Source organism: Python bivittatus, unplaced genomic scaffold (genome assembly GCF_059951505.1).
Source record: "Python bivittatus isolate LINGU-HERP-01145 unplaced genomic scaffold, Pbiv_v1 ctg000480_np1212, whole genome shotgun sequence".
NCBI lineage: Eukaryota > Metazoa > Chordata > Lepidosauria > Squamata > Pythonidae > Python > Python bivittatus.
In genome coordinates, this window is record NW_028277075.1 from 100,704,668 (window position 1) to 100,730,125 (window position 25,458).

A 25,458-nucleotide genomic window follows, 5' to 3' on the forward strand; every position below is an offset into this window, starting at 1 on the left:
ATATCAAACTAATTTTTTCCCCCCACCAGGCACTATGCCGGCTCCTGAGCAGATCCCTTTGGAAGATGGGCTGCAACAGACCACCCAGGAATCTTCTGCAAATCCTGCCATGGAAACAGAGGCTACTGCCACTACTATTCTAGCTTCTGTAAAAGAACAGGTATTTTTTTTAAAAAAACAATCACAATAATTGTTGTAGATAAATTTAACTCATTAGATAGATATATTGGGACTTCATGTTTGGGTAGTTTTGAACTTTTGTAACTTGCTACATAGTTGGGATAACATTTTTGCTTAGTTTCCCTGTTTTTTTTATCTCACTTTAAAGTCTTATGTGGTCATCACCATACGCTGTAGCAGACAGTAACAAACTTTGAAGTTTTCTGGGTAATATTAACTTGAATTTTAGGTGTGCACAAAATGGAAAATTGGTTTTACATCAAACTTGAAACAAACGGGTTATGGCTTGGAAGTTTGTCCAAACTGTTCTAAGTTTGGCAGAAGTGAAACCAGGAACATTTTGGTTGTTTTGGCTGTTGGCTGAAACATAATCTGGAGATGTTTTACAAATGCGTAGGGTAAGGCCGGTGTATCTCATCCTTCTGTTTCTTCCTTCTCTGTACCAAACTGCCTGCCAATCTTCCCATCACTTTCTTTTCCCTACAACCTCTTAGCTGCCATCATTGATACTCTTGCCTTCAAGTGCATCATATCCAGCTAGCCTGCCTGCTCCTTCCCCCCATCTTCCTAGCTTCTTCCTTCCTCTACTTCCCTTTAATCACAGATGATGCTACACTTGGCTTCAGGTATGATATATCCAACCAGTCCACCCAACCTTCCCCATATCTTCCTAGCACCTTGTTTTCCTACCTTCTGTTAGAAGCTGCCCTTGGCTTCATATGACACATGCACCCAGCAAATCAACCGCTCTCCAATCTTCCTGGTGCTTTCCTTTCTCACCACTATTTTCCTGCCCCCCCCTCCATCACTTCTCCATCACACATGTGTTTTGGATCTATGTCCAGATGAAGCACATTTCATTCTGGACATGGGTCACCTGTGACTGGCTGTCCCATATACAGAACAATTCATTCACTGAAAGTTTTGCACATCCATAACTTGAAACTATTTCATGGAATTATTGTACTCCTTGATAATTCTAAAATACTGTACATGCTAAGAGTTTCTATAAACAAGATTGAACAAGAGGTTAAAATGTCACTTGACTAAACATGCTCAAAAAAGGAGCAGAACTATATAAATTTATTTTAAGAGTTTCAAGTATATTTGTAGACTTCAGTGTTTCTGCCAGCATCATGTTTGATTTACAGTACTATTTGGGATACTGGTTAATACTATTAAAAAAGAATTGATGCATTTGTCGGACTGCGGTGGAACAGGAATCCATCCTATAAAAAACATGTATAGAGTTAGAAAGGAAGCCTATTTTAGATTACATTTAGTTGGATACAATCGATGTCTTGTAATTTTTAGGAGAGAAAATAGAAAGCTGGAGTTCATCTCAACTCTTGGAGAGCTAAAAAATGTAATTTGTTTTAAGACCAAGTAAGCTGTATTCATTAAAAAGAGATCTGTGCCTCTCTCTCTTTTTTTTTCTTAGCCCATTGGCATCAAGGTACCTGTTGTTGCTTTTCCCACTTGATTTAATCTCTTGTAATCTTTCTGTAAGATTTTCAAAAGGTACCACCAACCTCCTTCCAGTTGCAAAGGAGTCTGTTCATGGCAGCTTCTCAGAGGGAAAGAAGTAGTGTTCCACACCACTTAAAATGATTTCTGTGTTCAAAAGATTAATTGAGCAAGTTGTGCTATGTCTCATAATATACTCCCTGTTTCTGGAATCTTACAAGAAGTGCAATGATTCTTAAAATAGGATGGACAGATAAATCATAATTAGGAATTCAAGTCTTCTAGCATAGCACGTTGTTCTACTCCTACACAAGAACTTTTGTCTGAATTTTCACAACTTCAGAAAACTATGCTTTGAAGCCTTTTCATATTCTGACACACCCCAAATATCCAATAAAATGTCAATATAGGCTGCTAGATATATAATTTATTATTTTCTAAATAGACTAGAACAGTTTGTAATTGATACTTCTGTCAGAAAAACAATATTCTCTTCCCTCTACACCCAAGTTATCATTTGTTTTGGTCCAATATGATTTAGAAATTCTTTACTAGAATGGGTCACATTCTTATATGCAACAAATAGGTTATACTTTAATTATCACTATGACACTTGATCCTAGCCAAAAAACCAAGAAGCGATAATTATTTCCAGTGTGTGAGTACCTCATTAGAATCTTGATCATTGAGTGTTATATATAAATGTTGTCAGTAAATAAATAAACAGAGGTGCTTTCCATCCTGAACTATGAGAGTGGTTTTAAAGGTTTCCCCTTTCTTGTGGCTATTGAATTGTGCTATCTTATGAGCAAGTAATGATCTGAAACGACAGGCTTATTAACAAGAGAAATGGCATAGAGCTTTAAGGGGTTTGTTTTGTTTTGCTTGTTTTTTAGTGCAAATAAAGAGTATCAAGCTACCTGGTAGTCATGTGCAAAACATAATGGTTAAGTCCAGAGCATTCTTATTTTCCCTTTGAATGGGTCAGTTTCAACATGGCTGATATGTACATTTCCATAAGTTATTATTTGGAACAGGAGATGGTTGATGATGGTAGATGTGGTAGAAAGTGACCCCCTGCAATGCTCAGTGCCCTGGACGTAGGGTGGAGAAAAATGAGAAAATTCCAGAGGCGAATGCTACTCTGTTCAGTATGGTGTAGCTATTGCTTCCAATCAAAGATTAAAGATTGCTACTAGCAATCTCATTTTCTGAAAAGATTGTATCTTTTTGAGTTAGAAGTAAAAAGTATAGCATGCTATTTAATTAAATCTATTGCTGTCTTTCCACAGCTTATTGCATGTGGATATTCATCTGCCCTTCCAAAAACATTTCAATTTTTAATTTGACAAATACACATGGGATTATTGCAGTTTTCTGAACTGGAAAAGTATCTAGTTATGACTATAGCAAAAGCTCCTGAACGCGGCCTGAACCAGATTAAAATGTAATCGGGAAATATTGAACAAAATAAAATAAAAATACAATAAAACACAGATAATACATTTTAAAACTAAATAATAATAAATTTAATCCCCAACCCCCATAAAACTCCAGGCTCACGACTTGTGTGGAGTCCCGCACAAGTTCACCGCCTCAGCTTAAATGCAGCAGTGAGGATTGCTTGGTGCTGCTGTGGTACAGACTGAGCAGGAGCATCACATGACAGAAGTTCCCTCTTAGTCTGCGCTGCAGCAGCGCCACACGCCTTGTTGCTGCAGTTAAGCTGAGGCAGAGAACTCATGCCTTTTCCCGGACAGCAGGCAGGCGGCCTTGCATTGGTAGCCGACCTGTTCTGGACCCCAGAGTCTCCAGCTCACGAAGGAACACCTCCCTCCAAAACAGGTTGAATTAGTTTCTCTCCTTCCTTCAAAAAAGGTTAAATTCTTTTCCTCCTCTCTACAAAACAGGTTGAATTAATAACTCTTGGGTTTTTTGACTTCACAAGGTATATGATTGTTGTTAACTTTGTAAAAAAAATCCATTTTTAAATTAGTAGTAATTAAAGTTTAAATAAGTTCAGAATACATCCAGTGAAGAAGGAAAGAATTGGGAAAAAATGAAAAAGAGAGGGTGATCTAAATGCTTTTCTTTCTTTTTTTTTAAATTCTTCTGTCATTACAATAACAAATTCCAAGGAGGGAGGGAGGGAAAGATGCTAAATATTGATTGCAGTTATCAGTGGCTAGAGGATCATAATCTGTAAGCATGTATGTGTGCAGCCAGTTTGGTGTAGTGGTTAAGGCATTAGAGTAGAAACAAAGAGACAGTGACTTCTAGTCCTGTCTTGGGCACAAAGCCAGCTGAGTGATCTTGGACCAGTTACATCTCTCACCCCCAGGAAGAAAGAACTGCCAAATCACTTCTGAAAAATGCTGCCAAGAAAAGTGCAGGGGGCAGTTGCCAGGAGTCCAAAATGACTTGAAGGCACAACTTTCAAGCGTGTAGGTGATATACTATTACTCTTTTTAGTTTCTATACTTTAAGAAATACATAAATATTTTAACATGTCACTATTACTTGTATTTGCAATTTGCTCATATTCTCATATTGTGGCACACACATTTGTATTTGGTTTGGGAAAAGCTGCACAAAACACTTTTTTTTCTACACATGGAACATCAGACATTAGAGGGAACATTGCAGGGAGGTGATAATGGGAGTAGGAGGTGAGGAGGTGATTTGTGTGATAATTTGGTGGTAGGCTGGGAAGAAGCTCAGAGTGGGATGGTGGATATATATACAAATATATATATTGTGTGTGTGTGTGTGTGTGTGTACTGTATACTCACAAAAATATATAAATATGCATAAATATTAAAAACAGTTACATTCATAGTAATATATTGCTTTTTAATGTATTAGTTATATCTAGTTCCTATCTGATTTTAATGTGTTGATGTATTGATTAAAAAAATAGATATATAAACATGTGCTTTTTTTAAAGTCAGTATACAGCCTGCAGGGATTCTTTCTACAGTTAATTAATCAATTTTATGGTTAGCAGCCCCTGTTTCTGTTTCAGTTTGACGCCATTGGTGTAGAGCATCAGTTTTCAGCAGTCTTGATCTCTTGGCTGTTAGAGCATTCACAAAGTGTCTAAGCCCATGATGCCCTTGAGAATTTCCAAACCCCTACGAGGAACAAATGACAACATCTTTTAAAATGCATGCACATTTGGGCAACTGGGCAATTTTCCAATAATAAGCATGTTGCTCGTTGAAATGACTGCTAAGCTGTACCTGCCAACACCACTTGAGTTTCTCAGGGTGCCTCAGGGCCCCAGGCCTATCAACAGGGTATTCTTATGGTGAATGCCAAATGGGAGAATGTTCTCTAGTTTATCATATCCATTTTTTAAAATCTGAAATTATCAAAAAAGAACCTATACAAGCTTCTCAGATTGGCTCCAGGAGAAAGAGCAGATTACTTTAGCTAGGGAAATGATTGAAAGGAAAGGAGAGATGTTCTTGGTTTTCTGGTCTTCCTTCTCTTCTAGTCACATAAGTAGGAGACCAAAAAAACTGCAACTACAGGTAGTCCTTGCCTAATGACCACAAATGGGACTGGAACTTCCATTGCTAAGTGATGTGGTCATTAGGCGAAATATCACATGTGACCGCATCACTTAATGACCTCAATCCTGGCAGTTCTGGTTGCTGTCATTAAGTGAATGCCCTGGCCGTTAGGCAAGGCAACTTCCTGCCAGCTTCCCATAATCAAGTCAGTGGGGAAGCTGGCAGGAAGTTGCAAGCCCCAGGAGCTTCCAGAAGGGGGAGCGAGGAAATGTGCGGGAGGGTGGGGGAGGGTGCGCAAGGTGCAGTGTGGGTCAGGTGTGCAAGGGCCTCAGAAATGCTTGGATTTTCAGCCCCAGAGTGGAGAGGCTTCTGAAACTCCACTCTGGGGCTGAAAATCCTCCATGGCTGAAAATCCTGCTTGGATTTCAGCACAGAGCTTTTTCAGCCAGCTCCCAGAGACAAGAGAGTCCTCTCAGCAGGTGGCAGCAGCAGCTTGTGACCTTCCTCATCGGCTTCCCCATTGACTTTCTGGGGAAGCCAGCAGGGAAGATTGCAAATGGTGATCACATGATCGTGGGGTGCTTGGCAACCAGTCATAAGGGCAAACCAATTGCCAAGGGCCCAGATCACCATAACTCCAGGTACAGGTCATAAGTCCCTTTGTTCAGCACCGTCGTAACTTCAAACAGTCACTGAATGAATGATCATTAAGCGAGGACTACCTGTACTTTGAGAAAGCAGCAGCAGCTTGTCCTTTCTGGGGACCTCTGAAACATACCTGAGTGAAGCAAAATGCTAGCTCAACCTCCATAAACTTTACAGCTTCCCTCTGAAAGGCTTCTTTCCTCCTCCTCCTCACTTTCTTCTTTCTCACCCCTGCTATGTTAAATAATTTGGTTGGGTTGGGGTATTCTTACTTGGAGTTTAATATAGACATGTCGGTCCAAAGTATATTGAGATCATAAAAACCATTAGGAATTAAATTACTTGGGGTTTGTGTGTGTGTGTGTGTGTGTTGGAAAGAGATATATCAGCCACTGATATTGGAAAGGGAGATTTGGACAGATGAAGACAGAAGAATTTGGTGCTTACAGTGACATGTCCTAAGAAAGAAAAAGCTGCAAAGGCATTTAGCAAAGCTGATAAAGCTGAAAAAAAAGTTGTATATCAGAATGACAAGATAATGGTAAAAAAAGGTAAGATTGATCAGTTAACATAATCTGATGATAGTACGCGCATCCCTGAAGTTTAGATTTTATGTTACATATGTTAGACTGTAGAGTTAAACTAGGGGCCTAGGGATTTCATGGATAATGCTAGTAAATTTTAATTTGAGTTGCTGGGAAGTGTAAGATGGATTTTAAAGGAGAAACCAGCATTCCCAAAATATTTTCTTCAGAGCAAATTAAAGATAAAAATATGCTTTTTCTGTTTTTTTGAAGAGAAAGAATCATAGGCATTAAATAATGATATGGATTTTCTGAATATTCAGATTTCTGTTGATATTGCCATGTCACTTGTTGATAATGAAACATTTCTCTTGTATGGCAGAGAGCCCAGAGTTGAATGTTTTCCAATACAATTATTTACTTTTATTTAGCTGAAACTGTTGTTTGCTCTTGCCTCTTAAACTTCCTTTTTAATTCAGGTGAAACCTCTTATTTCAGTGAATTTCTGTTTGCAAAATAATCAAGTTGCTATACCATAACCATTTAAACCTCTGCTAGAAGTGCTCAGGTAAATAATTCCTTATAGTCAGTTTGTTTTCATCAAGGTGGTGGAACAGGAAACAACTGCAGAATGAAATTGTTAAAAAAGAAACTAACATTCATGACTGGAGTTATCATGTATTAATGATCTCAAAAAGCTAAGCAGGGTTGGACCTAGTTAGTACTTAGATGGGAGAACACTAGGAAATATCAAAGCCGTAAACGAGATTGAGAAGTCAAACATTTTTTACCAAAGCAATAGCAAAACATTTCTGTACTGTTGTCAAGAAAAATGCATGGACATGTTCATGAAGTCGCTGGGAGTCAGGCTTGACTCAAAGGAGATTTAAACTTTTTTTAGAAAAATAGGGTATGTCTATGAACTCCTTCTTCCAGTTGCAACATATGAAATCTAGCCGTTGTCTAGATCAAAGAGAATATTTGACAGGGATTTTTTTTTTTACTGTGAATGCCAGATATGAAATTTCTAGTGTGTTTTTCCCTTACCTCTATCCTCTAAAAATCCTCCTTAGTTTGTAGTTACTTTGATCAAGATTGACAAAATATTCAAGGGTATTGCAAGGTAGCAAATTCATTACAGCATGCACAGTTGCTATGTTCATAGAACTTTTTTTGCCATGTGTATCACTCCATCGCAGCACACATATCCATAATAATCATTAAGTTTTATCCATTTGGGCTTTATAGTTAATTGTAATATGAAAGACTCCTCCTCTTAAGAAAAGCATATTCATACAATTCAAGTAATGACTTTTAGGATTATAATTTTCAGTAGACAGCTAGCAATTGCCGCTGGGAATGAGTTTATAAATCTCCATGATATCTGCTTCTGTGTGTATGTAAATACTCCTGTATTAATGAAGGGATGCTAGTTTGAGAAGCTGAAATGAATGGTGTCTGTTGAGCCTTAGTGTTCCTGTTTTATCACACATTCCCACACAAAAGATTTTCTCTGGCCGTGGTTGCTTTTTTGGAATGGTAGGGTTTTTTGTATTTGCTTTGTTTTTTGAAAAAAAACCTAGCTGCCTCAGATAATTATTTTTATTTGTATTTTGTTTTTTAAAAACATATTTGTACTTACCTTCATGAGCAATAACAATAACTGTCCCTGATTACTTTAGTGTATCTTTATTGGACTATATTTTAATTTTATTTTATTCTTGAAAACTTTTGTAAGACATATTTTGTAAGACATATTTATACTCAAGAGTGGAAGATGAAGGCTTCAGACTCAACAGCTACTCATATAGCACATTTATATTCACAACCATCCTTTCTAAAGATTATCTGCAAGAGTTTTGTAAATGAGCTTACAAAGCCTATTTTGATATTTTTTTAAAAGACAAGTTAGATTTATCTCTTTTTATCACTTTTTTATTTATCACTGGTGGGACAAGTTAGATTTATCACTTTTCTTATAAACAGACACTGTGATTGAAAGATTGAAAGAAAATCCTTAGGCCATTGTTGGATGGAGGGATCACTATGAATGTATAAAGAGACTAGTATAGGAATTCCACCGATAATAGTCTTCAATAACTCAGATAGAATTAAGCCCCCTCCTTTGTTTATCATTTTAATTGCAAGATAAAATTAGAGATTTCAAAGGGAATATAGGGCCAATCTATGTTGTAATAATAGCTTAGATCAAGAGGATTTGATTATATGGGGTATCACTTAATGTTTAGAGTAGAATTGATCGATCTATCACAGAATTATCCTTAGTAAAGGAATAAGCTGCAAGAATGTAGTGTGGTTGTTCTCCTTAATTGTTTGGACTATTTTTTTTTCCTATTTAAGGTGAACATTTGGTCTTTATTATATGCGTTTATGAGGCAAATGCTTTAATAAAAAGCTAATATTAAGCTTAATATTAAAAGAATATTAAGATTCTTTTAAAATAGCAAATTCATATGTTAAATTATGTTTTAAAAACACTTTGCTGAAGTGTGCTATATTGCAGCTGGAGTTCCCAATATTAACTTGAGTACCATTCTGAATAAAAACAAGTTTTGTTATTATGTGGGAATTGGCCTTATTTGATTGCCAAGAGCCAGGAAACCATGGATATTTTCTTCCATTGTTTTTGTATAGTTTAATTTGCTAATCTGAAGTCATGACTGAGAAAGCTGAAAGAAAACTGCTTTGTTGTTCTTAAGGAAGAAAAACTAATATGGAATGTTTTTTGTTTGGTGTCCATGCAGTGGAATTTCCCTTGCTCTCTTCTCCCTGTATTCCATGTATCAACAACTGCAATTAGGAGTTAATTATGATATTGAGTACATTCTGGTATGTTTTAATCTACTACATCAGTGCTCTGAACCATCTTTTTGTTGAATATCTGCAGTATATGCATTCTTGCTGCTGTCGTGCCATATTCTTTCCTTATAGCATTCTGAAAATTTGTAAAGCGAAAGTAGTAATACAAGTGAATTTTCCAGACAGTGGCATAAAACCTACCATATAAGAGAAAACTCATCTTAAAGTGCACTTACAAGATAGAGAGAAAACATTCTCATATTTTAATAAGCTAATATTCCTTTTGTGTGGTACTCAACGTTTCTCAATAGTTCATGAAAGGGGAATTTTGGGATTATGAACTCTCGTGTGTGCCTTGAACATTTGTTTAAGAATAAAAATGTATACCTTTTAGATAAGTTGTCCGTCATGAAGACTGACAAATATGAATGAAGTGAATCTATACATGCTGTCAAAATGCTTTCCATTTTATCTAAGCAGACTTTATTTATTTACAAGTATTTTTATGCCCTTTACTCAGCTGAATATAAGCGGATTACTGTACAATGTTACATGTTACATGTACTATGCATGTAACATGTAACAAAATAAAAATAATATCAGTATCAATAAGCCATAATTAAACCATGAAGAAACTTTAAGGAGTGGCAGTAAAATCTTCAGCCACGCCCCCCTCACACAAAACCAGCTAAAATACTTTATAAACGGCAGTCAAATATAGGAGGATGAATTTGTCCCAGTGCCTGAATCTGCAAAGTGTAACTTTGGTTTCAAATAATTTCTTAAGTCTTGGTTTATTCTGCAGCTAATTTTGACAAATTGGGATGTTACAGTTACTGACTTCTAGGGCCTGATATTTGTCATGAAGAGTCTTAGGTATGGGTAAAAATTTCTGAAAAATCTGTGCTAGAATGAATGAAAGGACATGTTCCTAATAGTAATTTGCCTAAATATGCTGATTATGGAACCTCCCAAAAGAGGTCATATGAGACAGGTAGTAAAAATTTGTGCATATCATCATAATTCCAATGCTGTGTGGTGTTTTGTTGTACTCTACTGCTGATCCTAGTTATTGTATTGCTTTTGCTCTTGTGCAGTTTACATTATTACTTTTATGTCCTTGGATATCACAGGACACAACTTACACCTTTATTAAATTAAATACAGTGGTTGCCTTTTGGTGAGGCAAAATAAATTTATAGTTGAGGCAGTGATGTACCTTTATCGGTCTATTTTTTCTAGTTGTCTCAATGGGCACTGTTATAGTCTTCTGAGGATAAGACATCTGTACACTTTTTATTTGAGCCCCAGTTGGAAAGAGAGAGATGAATGCACAGGCAGTAGCTGTAATTACAAACCTAGTTACCTGATGAAAGTTTGAGATGAATCAGCCAAGATCCTATCTTTGTCTGAAACAGAATAAGCAGCTCATTTGAATTAAAAAAAGGAAAAGGGTTTTCTGAGGTGTTCCCTATATATACCAGGAAACAAATTTTAATATCCTCTGTTCTATGTCTTGCCTTAAACCAGAGTAGAGCTAGAATATTTGGTGGTATGGCCATTGGTTATCACTTACAGTCGTGTGAAAAAGAAAGTACACCCTCTTTGAGTTCTATGGTTTTACATATTAGGACATCATAAAAATCATCTGGTCCTTAGCAGTTCTCAAAAGTAGGTAAATACAACCTCAGATGAACAACAACACATGACATATTACATCATGTCATCATTTATTTTACAAAAAGAAAGCCAAAATGGAGAAGCCATGTGTGAAAAACTAAGTACACCCTTACTGCTTCCATAGGTATGAAGAGGCTAAGTAGTGGCCAGGTGCTGCTAATCAAATGCCCTTGATCAATTGATCATCAGCAAGTGTGACTACCTCTATAAAAGCCGAAGTTTTAGGAATTTGCTGGTCTTGAGCTTTGAGTTGTGTGTTAACACAATGCCAAAGAGTAAAGACTTCAGCAATGATCTTAAAGAAGCTATTGTTGCTGTCCATCAATCTGGGAAGGGTTATAAGGCCATTTCCAAACAATTTAATGTCCATTCTACAGTGAGGAAGATTATTCACAAGTGGAAAACATTCAAGACAGTTGCCAATCTTTCCAGGAGTGGACGTCCCAGCAAATTCACCCCAAGGTCAGACCGTGCAATGCTCAGAGAAATTGCAAAACATCCAAGGGTTACATCTCAGACTCTACAGGCCTCAGTTAGCATGTTAAATGTTAAAGTTCATGACAGTACAATTAGAAAAAGACTGAACAAGTATGGTTTGTTTGGAAGGGTTGTCAGGAGAAAGCCTCTTCTCTCTAAAAAGAACATGGCAGCACAGCTTAGGTTTGCAAAGTTGCATCTGAACAAATCACAAGACTTCTGGAACACTGTCCTTTGGACAGATGAGACCAAATGGAGATGTTTGGCCATAATGCACAGCGCCACGTTTGGTGAAAACCAAACACAGCATATCAGCACAAACATCTCATACCAACCATCAAGCACGGTGGTGGAGGGGTGATGATTTGGGCTTGTTTTGCAGCCACAGGACCTGGGCACCTTGCAGTCATTGAGTCGACCATGAACTCCTCTGTATACCAAAGTATTCTAGAGTCAAATGTGAGGCCATCTGTCCAACAGCTAAAGCTTGGCCAACATTGGGTCATGCAACAGGACAATGATCCCAAGCACACCAGCAAATCTATGACAAAATGGGTGAAAAAGAAAAGAATCAAGGTGCTGCAATGGCCCAGTCAAACTCCAGGCCTCAACCTGACTGAAATGCTGTTGGCGGGACCTCAAGAGAGCTGTGCATAAACAAATGCCCACAAACCTCAATGAACTGAAGCAATGTTGTAAAGAAGAGTGGGCCAAACTTCCTCCACAACGATGTGAGAGACGGATAAAGTCATACAGAACACAATGACTTCAAGTTATTGCTGCTAAAGGTGGTTCTACAAGCTATTGAATCATAAGGTGTACTTAGTTTTTCCACACATGGCTTCTCCATTTTGGCTTTCTTTTTGTAAAATAAATGATGACATGATGTAATATGTCATGTGTTGTTGTTCATCTGAGGTTGTATTTACCTACTTTTGAGAACTGCTAAGGACCAGATGATTTTTATTTTATGATTTTATACGTAAAACCATAGAACTCAAAGAAGGTGTACTTTCTTTTTCACACAACTGTAAATATATGACCCTTCTTTAAGGCATTAGTTACTGGATTGATTGTAAATTTTCTAAGCAAAAACTTAGTTTTTCCTATTATAAAGCTTCTCACTCCAATTATGATAAGCTCATTTCAAGTCACAAGGTATTTTGTATGTGTACCTGGCCATTTGACCAAGTGTAGGTGTGGCATGATCCTACCACAAAGTATTTTTCAGTAGCTGGGAATCTTCAGGCTTCAACTTTTGAGCAGTGAAAGTCTGTTCTTATACATGGGTCCCTAACCATTTTTAGATGAAAGAGAAGTTTGTGTTTTATGTATAATTCATATTTATCTTAGTAGAATCTTGTTTTGGGATGTGTGAACCAGTTTTTATTTTATCTGTACCACTGTTTAAATGTATTTTAAATCCTTTTCTTTGAATTACAGGAACTCCAGTTTCAAAGACTCACCAGAGAACTTGAAGTGGAAAGGCAAATTGTTGCCAGTCAGTTAGAAAGATGCAGGCTTGGAGCAGAATCACCAAGCATTGCAAGCACAAGGTATCCATCCATATTTAATTTTCAAATTGTCAGCTACTTCCTTGAAATAAACCTTTATTTCATCACAGCATGAATTACTAAAATCTTTCAATATATGAATATCACATTCAGCATTATTTCACTGCTGCTTTCCTGCCAGCTACCTGGGAATCATGGATTTAGCTCTGTAGCAGGGAAGGCAGATGACAGATTGAAATCGTCACTGGTAGTTCTCAGTGATTTGCAGTAGATCACTAACAAAACCCTACAGTTCTCCTTGCCTTAAATGAAAGCACAGCAGAGGAAGAAAACAGGATGAACTTTGTTCATTTTGTATGGCTATATTGTGAGATTAATTCTGCTACAGAAAACAAATTTGTAGGATGGGCATGTGTTCTGAAGCTCCCTTATTCCTTAATTCTAAAGGTATCCCCACCTACAACTATTTTGCATCTAACTCTGGTTTGTGGCCTTTAGATTTATAGAGGAACTCCCCCCCCCCAACACACACACAACTGATCTTGAACATCTGAAGTCCGTCCCTGCTCTCAAGATGATGTGATTACTTGATTTATTCATGGATTCAGTAGAGTGATTTGGTGGCTCCACATGATAATTCACTAAATTGCAACAACTGGGACATCAGTGTAGTGCTGCTAAACAGTAACAAATATTATCACACTTCTACACTATTAAATTAACTTTTAACTTTAAGCAGGTGCATGGATACAGCTACTAACATTTGTCTGCATGGCACCATGCTATTGATACCCATAGCAAATTTAGAATTTTAGATCCAGATATTTCTCATTTCTGTATAGAAACGTGTTAAAAAGAATCAATTTGCTTCTGAATCTCAACAATTGTTTTGATTGTGTGCATATAAAAGAAAGAGTTGGAAACTGATGTACTGATACAAGCATATCCTGAGCTTGCAATCTTCAGAGCATCTTACTGCTCTTTGTTGAATACAATAGTGGGCTGAATGGATCTATGGTTTGATCTGAAAGGCAACATATTTTGATGAAGTATATGGGATAATTAAAATACTGGTTCCAGTTCAATCTTCCAAAGGTTAGATGTTCACCGCATGCTTACTGAATTCTGCATAACAATACAAGGGACAATATCTTAGGGTGATTTGTCAAATTACAATGTACAAATTACGATGGGTAATATAGATACTAAACAATAAGATGTGCATTAAAACATTTAAGCGATCTTTCCGCAGAAGCTCCTGGTTATAATATTGAAGAAATATAGGTGCCTTTTCCATTTTAGAAATAAGGAAAAAACATGCACTGAAGATGAGCTTTTTAAAAATAATTTTAAAATGAAAATCAGGCAGAGTGTGACTTTCTCAGTATCAATACTTCTTTAGATTATTCTGTCCAGTAAGATTGATGGGTTGGTTAGTTAGCTACTGTGTTTATAACATGCCTTTTCTCTCAGAAATGAAATTGTTTACATGGACATCTTCCCCAATTTTATCCCCACAATAATAATACTTTGAAGTGGGCTGTACTGAGAAAGATTGGCCCAAAGAAATCTATTGATCTCCATGGGGCAAATGAACCTAGGTGTCCCAACCCTAGTCCAGCATACTTTCATTGTATTTTTTCTGATGGCTTTATGAATATAAAAAAGCACTATTGTACTGGATCACACCAAAATGCTATCCCCTCACAATGAACAACCAGGTTTCTTAGTTTTAAACCTTCCTAGTATAATAAGAAAGGGAGAAGAATTCTCCATATCCACCTTCTCCACAATGCATGTACACTTGTATTACATTCCTCTTTCTCACCATTATTCTATATTAAAAAGTCACATACCTCTCTAACCTTTCCTTGTAAGGATGTTGTCCACCTCTTAAATCATCCTTTTGAGATAATGGTGATCATAGCCTGACACAGTATTCCAGGATTTGTGTAACCTTTTGTGCATCATGAAATCTATAATTTTATTTTAGATTCCTTCTTTAATAAACCCCCAACATTGCCTTTACAACAGCAGATTGAATCATTTATTTTCTCTTTCCAGGTTAGCACTGCTAGCTTAAAGCATACCAGTTTATATCTAAAAATAACACATCGTCAACAGATAGTTCTGATTGATTTGATACTTTTGACTATCAGATCCTTCCCTATGATCTAGGATAAATATATTGTCATAATTTATGTGCTGCTCCAAATTGAGACAGGAATGTTGTTGTTGTTACTATTATTATGGATCAGCACCATTCACTTTGCATTTTCTGATATTGAATCAATTTACCAGTTAATGTCCATTTTCCAAAATTGTTCCCTTTGTGCTAACCATTTTAAAATAATTTGAAATCATCAGACTTGATCACATCATTAGTCATCTCAGGCACCAAATCATTCATAAGCAAGTCAAAAAATATCAAATTCAATACAGATTATTCTAATGATAATTTGTTTTAATCTGTTTTTAGTTCAGATTGTCTACTGTAGCTTACATATTGTTATTTTTTAAATAGCTGCACTGGGAACTTTCTAAATATAGGTTATTTAGAGTAACTTAGAATCATATGATCTAGAAGTACTTGAATGCTTCATCGATCCTAAAAGAGAACTTGAAATGATTTAGCTTTTCATAAATTCAGGCAGATTTCTTGCTTTCTCAATACTTTCCAAATAAATTTCTGTAGCTTGATTAGATTTGTAAATGTGGAATCACCATACTAATATATTTTACACCTAACAGCTGCTACTATAAGCAACTGGTAATGATTATTTTTCTTTTAATAGGTGGCTGTCCACATGATTAAGATAATGGAGGCTTGGGAAAAAAACATTACCATGAAATTAAGTCAGTTTTTCATATGTACAGTTTATGTAATCTGTACAAAATTCAGAAGCAGTTATTTTTCTAACCAAGAACCTCACTAATTATAAATAACAAGATTTCTTCATTGAGAAAGGAGGTACAGGGTGCAAGGGATTAGAAGTGAATACAGTCATTGAATCTGAAGCTTGTGGTTTGAGAATTTCTCATTCAATATTTCTTCTAATATGTTTACAAACTCTGAACGTTCAGTCAGCAAAGCAATCAAATATGTCAGGAGATTGGAAACGCCTTAAAATAGTGACCATACTTTCAGGATTAATTAAAATGGATATGTAAAGCATTCTATTGATCAAATCATTTGTAGCTTATGAAAATTAGTATTGTTTAGCTATTTGTGTCTCAAATTCAGTATGAGACTTTTGCCTGTGTGTGCAACCTCTTTAAGGTATCCTTGTCTACAGATTTTGATTCAACAAAATTGTAGTTCACTATTTCATGTGGAAAGGGAAATCACAAGCACCAGCTTTGAAATAAGTAATTGAACTTCAAACCACATTTTAATAATTTGACTTGTTCTAATAATCGTAATTGTTATAGATGAAACAGGTAATATGCTGGCTTAATAATGTGTCAAGAGAATGAGCTGTGAACGCATGCAAGATGCAAGTACATAAGAGTGTTTATATTTGCTGAGGACACCACTGCATGGGAAACCTTTTGAGTTCATATATCAGTTTTTAAGTAATCAAGGATTTTTTACCATCTTTTTATATGAATATTAATCTGAGACAAACATTTTAAAACATTTATGTAATGTAAAGATATTTTGCTCATGGGAAAAATATAAGATATTTTGTTTACCATAAATATATTTGAGCCTATAGGAAAAATATGAGACTAAATCCAGTTAACTCAGTAACCTGATAATTTACTGTTGTGCTAGCTATTTTAATAAATATTGGTATGGAATGTTTATAATTAGCAATAATTTGTGTTCATCCATTTTTATGCCTAGACTGTCTTTCAGTTGCCTGGCAAGATAGGTCAATGATTTCAGTGTCAAATTAAATATAAGAGGAAATAAAGGGCATCCTTAGTAAGTCCCAAGCAATATCTTGATAGATGAGGAAATAATTCCATTTGTAATATTTCTGGCAAAAGAATTAGAATTTCACACTTTAATCCACTTGATAATGAAAGATGGAAATCCATATGTGGCCAAAAATTTAAATTGTGCTATATCAGAGGCCTTTTCCATATCCAGGGAAACCAAATTTCAGTTTTCAGAATACGTATATTTCTAACATATCAATTTACCTAATATTACCCAAGGCTTATTGCTCTCTTATGAAACCAGATTGCATAGAATGGTCAATCAAAGATAAAATCATCTATAGGCTATGTGCCAAGATTGTTGTCAGAATTTTTGATATCAGCATTTAACAAAAATATCAGACAGTAGCTTGCACAATTAGCAAAATTTTTACCAGTTTTCAAAATTATAGTTGTATAAGCTTCATTAAAGGAAATTCGAAAGCAGTATTTAAAAGCATCATTATAAATTTCCAACAAGACAGAATTAAATAGTATATATTGAGTGTGTTTGTGCATAGATGTATATTTTTTGGCCAGATATTGAAGTATAAGGACATGTCCATTGATAGAACGTCTAGCTCTCAAGCTCTATATCTACCAAATTCAACATATAAACTTGTAGCAATTCCCATGTATGAGAATAAAATTCAGTGTATGAGATGCAAACAGTATTGCAGTCTAACAAACAGTATCACAATCTAACAGCGGATTTAAATCTTGGTTAAAATCTTCAGTGATAATTATTTGACCCATAGCAATATGATTATTAAATAATTTAATCATCTTTTTTTTTTACTTCTTGTACCATTACAAATTTTGAAGACATGTCAATCAACATAACTATATCCCTGACAGATTTTGAATTCCCACTGGTTTGTATATGACCAACCCATCTTTTAGATAAAAGGTCTTTCTCAGATAGAAATGCTGAAATTTCTTGTTTGAAAATACCTTATGTTTTTAAATAACCAAGTATAGTAGGTAACTCTCCTCATAGAAGGACCTATAAGGCCTTTTATGTTCTAATAAACTAATAAACTAAAATACAACTTAATTAAAAGAGAACTGCAGATAAAAATAAGCAGTATTTTCATTACTTAGGGAAAAGAACAAGAATTGAATTTCCATTGAACTAAAAAACTTTTTGAAGAACTAAAAATAAAAATATGAAACCCACAAATAATAAAGAAGAAAAATGTAAAAGACTGAATAAGAAAATTCAAACAATAAAGAACTTTAAAAACAAAAACAAAAAAAACCCCTTTAAAATTATACTACAGGACTTCCAAAAAGGATATGCTGAAATACATGTAGGAACTCCCCACAGCTCAAGCCATGGTAGCCATCTCCCCTAAAAAAATATTTTAAAATATTAAAAAATCAAAATTGCTGGAAAAAAGGGTTTAATCCCCCTGTGTTTGGCTACCAAGCAAGCTTTGTTGCCTAGCCTGTGTTTCTGAACTGTTTGGATCTGGAAATATCATTTTCTTTGTATTCCATTCCAAACATTCTGCTACCAAGATAAATGCAAAACATGGCCCCTTATTGTAGATCTTTCAAATCTAATCACAATAGAACTAGCATTCTGTATCAAAAAGAAATGAAAACCCACATGATCAGCAGATTCAATTTCCAACTTGCATTCAGACTGGAGTAAAAGAAGAAAATCTTATGTAAATTTCTTCATAAAGGCTGCTGAAGTCTGGTATTGCTTCATTGTAAGAAATGTTTAGGAATTGTAAATAGTTTATGTGAAGCAGACCCGGTAAACAGATCAGTTAGCTTAAATGTCTTTCTTTCAACACTACTGAAACTGAATTACTACAACATTACTGTACATTTTTTATAAGAAGTTTCGAATTAGGTGATTCTTTTTATCATGTGACTCAATCACTAATGCTTTTACGTTTGCTATTTTCTGATTTAGAGAATCAGATTTCTGCTTTATCTCCAAAAGGTTTTGTCTCATCTCATCCACTGCAGTTTTATCTGCATGAATTCTGTCATTCTAAAAGGCTGTAAATCTTGACCAAGAGCTTTTAAAGTGATAAGCAACTCCACATAACTTTCTTTCTGTGAGATTAGCTTCATTTATGGGTCAGGAATAAATTCCTTAACTACGCATAAGTTCCAAGAAGCTGTTCCCTTTCAGAGCAATGGAGAGGGGCAGAGAGGGGGCGTGATTCATATTTTCTGTTTTCTTGATTTTGGAAGCATAATTTATCAGCACAACCACTGGTACTTTTAAAAAGACAAAAAAAGTTTCATGCTTACAGATTAAGCAATAAAGGATAAAAAAAGATGAGATAGCCCCTTAAATTGATGGAGGACAAAGATCATAACTCAGATTATCAGTATATCAAATCAGAAGCCCGGAAGTTACAGTTTTCAAGACAAATCTTGTGCTCTTGTTGAGGGTTCAAGGATAGGAAAGTAAATGGTGTGTGTGCTTCCATTCCCAACTTAATGCCAAGAGTGCCCCCCAAAGGCCCACAAATAGTATTTAGAGGGCATCCTGCTGCTAAAATTAAACCATTTTGCTGTCAAATTTTAGTAGCTGAAACGGGCAGAACGTCACTTTTCATGTTGCCCGCTCAGGTCCGACAATTATATATACCGAACGTATCACGGCAGATACATTTCTCAGAAGTTAAATGGGGCATCTGAGACAAAGGCATCTGGTTCTTATGAAGGATGTTGTTATTCTCTCCCTTAGCTCTCGCTCTTTAAACAGTGGAAGTTACTTAAAAAGCAAAAAACAGCCAGAAAGTTATCGTCTTTGAACCCCAATAGACGTGGGAAACCTCTTTTTCTTACAAGCCCATTATTACAAGTGTCGGGGGCTTGGAAAGGGAAAAAATGATGCAAAGGTGCAGATACTAAGCCAAGTAAATATGACAAGCGCAACTTGTGAGGCAAGATCTGCTTTTTCTACTAATTTAGCAACTACATTGGAATTCCAACTCCTCTAAATTACTTTAATTCTTAATGTAATTATAAGGACTTTTTATATTTTTGATTGAACATTAAAAAAAAAGATACATACACATGCATACATACATTCATACATACATGAAAGGAAAAACAGAAAAAAAATAGAAATAGAAACAGGTAAATAACAGAGAATTTGCAAATGTGATTAAGTTATGTTTTTTTTCATATTCCTAAGTGATTAAATATATCTGAGTATCTTTGATCCCTAAAATCATATGAAACTCCATGCAGAGTACAAATACAGGAATAACAAGTAATGCAATATAGATAATACAATAAAATTATGAAATTATAGATTGTGATTAATTCTTTTTTAGAAAAAAGAAAACATTACTATTAATATAAAAAAGAGGAAAAAGAAACATTTGAAAAATATGAAACAGTAAAAATCACTAGAACATTATTAAAATGTATTTGCTTACAAATTTTATTTTTCCATCCTTTTATACCCCAGTTGTCGATTGCAATCAATATATTAGGAAATGTTTCCGATTAAGGTAACTGGATCTTGCATACAAAAACTTAGAATCTGCTAGATCATACTGTCTGTAATTCAGCATGTTATATAGCAACAAAATACCCATAAATAGTTTTTATAGATAGTATCTATCCACTAGAATCTGTATTGTTTCTCAGTATGATAGTTCCACTTACGGCAAATAAGTATCTTATCTACACCTAGTTGAAAGCCATCACAGCCAATGGTCCACGGTGTATTTACGGCAAGTATCAGCAAAAGGCTGTTCACCTACAGATCATGAAATCAGGAAACACTGTAAGCAGAGCAAGCCTTACTGGAATGGATTGTTTTGGCTTTTTGTATTCCCTTATACAGACTAAAATATGAGTGTTTCTCAGAGTAACCCTGCTTCTATTCTCTTCCTTTCCCTGACCTCTAGTTACCTTGTCACCCTCAAGAATCCCCTGTCTTCTCCCATCCACATTTGAATAAAAGATTTATATTTTGCAGGGTTATATTCATCTATCATAACCTGTGAGCAGCTTATGTTGTTTTAGTGCCCCTAGGAGCCCCGCGTGGTTATGAGGTTGAAAGGTGGTGACAGACTGCCAAACAATGATAGTGTGATTTCCCACTGAGAATCAGTGATAGACAAGCAGAGAAGCCATTATGTTAAGCCTTGGGATAAGCTTAACACCACGGAAGGCAGGAGGGAGTGACCTATCTTACCCCTCCAGCATTCAGTAACACAAGATTCTTGTGCTGATCACTTCAGATTTTGGATACTTAATTAAAAAAAAAAAGACTCCTAACCAACCAAGAATTGCCCATGCCCCCCCCCCAATTTCACACTATGCTAATATGTTAAAAATAGCTTCTATTATGATATATTTACCATGATTACTGCTTGTGGTGATACTACTTCTGCTTAACTAATATTGGGAAACCATTAATATTACTCTGAATGTACCAAATGATCACAAATTTTTAAAAATATTCTTTCTTTAAAACAGCATGAGCAACACCCACTTTCAGCCAGATGTACTGGGAAAGTATATCTCCAAAAATGCAGTTTATTTGGAGCAGTTCACTGAAGCAGTATTCTTGGAGCAGCCATTTTTAATTACTTGTACTGATTGCCATTCTGTTCACAAACATGTAATGCCACAAGTCAATTTCCCCAGGGATGTAAAAACCCAAATTGTAACAGTCCCCACCAACTGGAATTAAAAATGTATATCTAAATCTTCTGTAGAGCATTTATGCTTTGAATAACTCACCCAGTGTTCCTATTAAACAGATGCAGGCAGCTGGCTGCAACAACCTAATATTGAGGCTTTATGAACATTTCAGTTTTAAGCTGAATAGTTTTGAAATATTGCTGGAATGGCTTCTAAACTATGGATTGTCATTTGAACAGGGTCTTCCCAAAGAAAGGTAGCTCATTTTATTAACATGCCTATTGAAACAAATATTTTTGACTGTATACATAAACAATCCCAATTTCTCTTTTCTCTGTCTTTACCTCTTACCTCTTCATACTTCCTCTCAAATATATAATTTTAAACTGTGGAAGAAGTAAATAAATCAGAACAATATATATTTATTAATGTACAGATGAAACTCGAAAAATTAGAATATCGTGCAAATGTTCATTTATGTCAGGCAACTCAAAAGGTGAAACCAATATATGAGATAGACACATTACATGCAAAGCGAGATATGTCAAGCCTTACTTTGGTATAATTGTGATGATTATGGCGTACAGCTTATGAAAACCCCAAATTCACAATCTCAGAAAATTAGAATATTACATGACATCAATAACACAAGGATTGGAAATAGAACAATATCGGACCTCTGCAAAGTATAAGCATGCATATGTACTCAGTACTTGGTTTGGGCCCCTTTTGCAGCAATGACTGCCGCAATGCGGCGTGGCATGGATGCTATCAGCCTGTGGCACTGCTGAGGTGCTATGGAAGACCAGGATGCTTCAATAGTGGCCTTCAGCTCCACTGCATTGTTCGGTCTCATGTCCCTCATCTTTCTCTTGGCAATATCCCATAGATTCTCTATGGGGTTCAGGTCAGGCGAGTTTGCTGGCCAATCAAGCACAGTAATCCCATGGTCATTGAACCAGGTTTTGGTACTTTTGGCAGTGTGGGCAGGTGCCAAGTCCTGCTGGAAAATGAAGTCAGCATCCCCATAAAGCTCGTCTGCGGAAGGAAGCATGAAGTGCTCCAAAATCTCCTGGTAGACGGCTGCGTTGACCCTGGACTTAATGAACCACAGTGGACCAACACCAGCAGATGACATGGCTCCCCAAATCAACAGAGACTGTGGAAACTTCACACTGGACTTCAAGTATCATGCATTGTGTGCCTCTCCATTCTTCCTCCAGACTCTGGGTCCTTGGTTCCCAAATGAGATGCAAAAGTTGCTCTCATCAGAAAAGAGGACTTTGGACCACAGGGCAACGGACCAGTTCTTTTGTTCTGTAGCCCAGGTAAGACGCTTCTGACGTTGTTTGTTGTTCAGGAGCGGCTTGACAAGAGGAATTCGACATTTGAAGCCCATGTCCAGGATCCGTCTGTGTGTGGTGGCTCTTGATGCACTAACTCCAGCCTCAGTCCACTCCTTGTGAAAGTCCCCAACACTTTTGAATGGCCTTTTCCAGACAATCCTCTCCAGGCTGCGGTCATCCCTGCTGCTTGTGCACCTTTTTCTACCACACTTTTCCCTTCCACATCACCTTCTATTGATGTGCTTTGATACAGCACTTTGGGAACATCCACCTTCTTTTGCAATTACCTTTTGGGGCTTTCCCTCCTTATGGAGGGTGTCAGTGATGGTTTTCTGCAGAACTGTCAGGTCAGCAGTCTTTCCCATGCTTGTGATTCCTACTGAACCAACCTGAGAGACCATTTAAAGGCTCAGGAACCCTTTGCAGGTGTTATGGATTCATTAGCTGATTAGAGTGGGACACTTTGAGCCTAGAATATTGAACCTTTTCACACTATTCTAATTTTCTGAGATTGTGAATTTGGGGTTTTCATAAGCTGTACGCCATAATCATCACAATTATACCAAAGTAAGGCTTGACATATCTCGCTTTGCATGTAATGCGTCTATCTCATATATTGGTTTCACCTTTTGAGTTGCCTTACTGACATAAATGAACATTTGCACGATATTCTAATTTTTCGAGTTTCACCTGTATATCATGCTTTTTTTATTTAGGAGTTCAAGGTGGTGTTCCCTCCTATTTTTTCCCCACAACAACCCTGTGAGGTAGGGTGACCTTCTGTGGCTAAGGATGGATAGTCAGTCAATTGTAGACCATATTCTGGCAGTGTATCACCTTATTTGGAAGTATGTGCACAATTTAAAACCACCATTACATATGGTATTTCAGGACTTTAAATTTGCCTTGTATAGCTAGAAGGATTTTGTGGGATAAGCTCAGAAATAGTATGATGGGTAGGCAGCATATTTATTTGATCCAGAACTTGTACACCAATTCCTCCAATTACAATAATATGTAACTATCAAGGCTGTTTTCTAATGTGATACACATGCAGAGAGATGTGCAGAAGGGATGCATTCTGGCCCTTGCCCTGTTTAATTTGTTTATTAATTACATGATTGAATCAGCAGACAACTCAGACTATCATGCTCCCAAATTAGCAGGCCGGAAGATCCCAATACTGCTCTGTCCAGATGATACAGTTCTTATCACCCACCCTCCTATACAGCTTAGAAATGCAATGAGTTCTATAGTCCAATACTGTGAACAGAACAGGTTGGTGCTTCCAAAAAATCTGAAATCATGGTCTTCTGTAAACCAGGAGTAGCCTCAGGCTCCATGGCATGGGGCGGGGGGAGGAAGGGAACATAGTGATAACCAAGGTCTCGGTCAGACCGTGCATCAAGCCTTCAGGAATAACTCCAAGCTCCCTCTGGGACTCCACCAGCTTCATTAAGCCCATGGGGAGAACCAGTTGAGTAGGTCCAGCCTCCCCACGGTACAGAGTGGCACCAGAGCACTCCCAGGTGTTAGTGAACTGACTATGGCAGGGGAATGATGGCAATCTCCCCAACTCCAGATCATGTGGCCACTGACCCAACAGGAAAACAGGTCCAAAGAGTGACCGCCATTATATATTGGGCCTTCAGTGACCTGGTTCAGGTTCATGGCTGCCCTGCTGACCATGAATTCCTGAGCTGTCTCAAACTCCACCCCAAAGGAATGCAGATTGAAGTCTCCCAAGACCATAAGCCTGGGAACTCTGCCACCAATCTGGACAGGGAGGCTGGTACAGCATTGACAGTCCCACTTGATCCCTACAGCCAATTTAACAAACAGTCTCATGCCCAGTCACCAGGCCACCACCAGGATGCCTCAGACAACCATAGCTACTCTACCATCTCTGCCCTGGAGTCTCAGTTGATGCTACACCTGCCCAGGCAGATTTCTAAGAGGGTGACCCCTCCCTCCATTCCCAAAATATCACATCTGAGGGAGGCCTTATTTAGTAGTAGCAGCCAAAAGCCCAGGCTTTGAAGGTTCAATGACCAGGACTTAGGCTGAGCGCACAGGGTTAGAATAGTACACTGGCACCAAGCAGCAGGTCCACATTCCCTGAGAGCAGCCCATTCCCTGCTTCCCATGGTATCTCCTGTCCATCACTACCTCAGTGTCCCTTCCTGCTCTCAATCCCCCTGAAATGTCTTCTTCCCCAACTACCTGCTAACCTCTCTCCCAGGCCAATGGTCCCCTTCTCATCCTATCAATTATCCACCCACCAGAAAGGGCCAAGGCTGCTGAGATGCTTCTGCAGTCAGCGGCCCAGCAGTCCCCCCCCCCCCCCGCAACCTCTACTACAATCCCATACATAGGTTCAATGCACCCCTAAATCAAGCCCACTCTCACCCAGCCAACAGTCCAAGAAGTGAGAAAGGGGCTACTGCTCCTTCCCTCCGCCCTGGCTCTCATCCAAAAGAAGGTTGTTGCAGCAGCCCAGCAAATCCAAATAATTTCACCCAACTCCGTCTATTCATAGATGATAAGTCTGAAAATTCCACAGCCTCTGTCTTCCAAATACTGTAAGAGTAGATACCCCCCAGGGTTGAACACACAGTCCAGCACTCCTGTAACTGCAGCACCATCCTCCTGGATCCAGGAATCATGTGACAGGGCAAGATGGTGACCAGGCTGCAACAAGGTGTTGTGCAGAAGCCTCAGG

At 37.1% G+C, this 25,458-nt stretch overlaps 1 protein-coding gene across 6 annotated transcripts in view; it reads left to right on the forward strand.

Annotated features, from left to right (window-relative positions):
• Nucleotides 1–25,458, forward strand: part of PKP4 (plakophilin 4) — a 146,399-nt gene that overhangs the window by 37,199 nt on the left and 83,742 nt on the right. For all 6 annotated transcript variants that reach the window (XM_088146588.1, XM_088146585.1, XM_088146584.1 and 3 more), the window contains 2 exons: nt 30–160; nt 12,755–12,867. In XM_088146588.1, coding sequence (XP_088002714.1) covers nt 35–160; nt 12,755–12,867 — 239 coding nt within the window. In that variant the 5' untranslated portion in view covers nt 30–34. The remainder of the gene's footprint in view (nt 1–29; nt 161–12,754; nt 12,868–25,458) is intronic.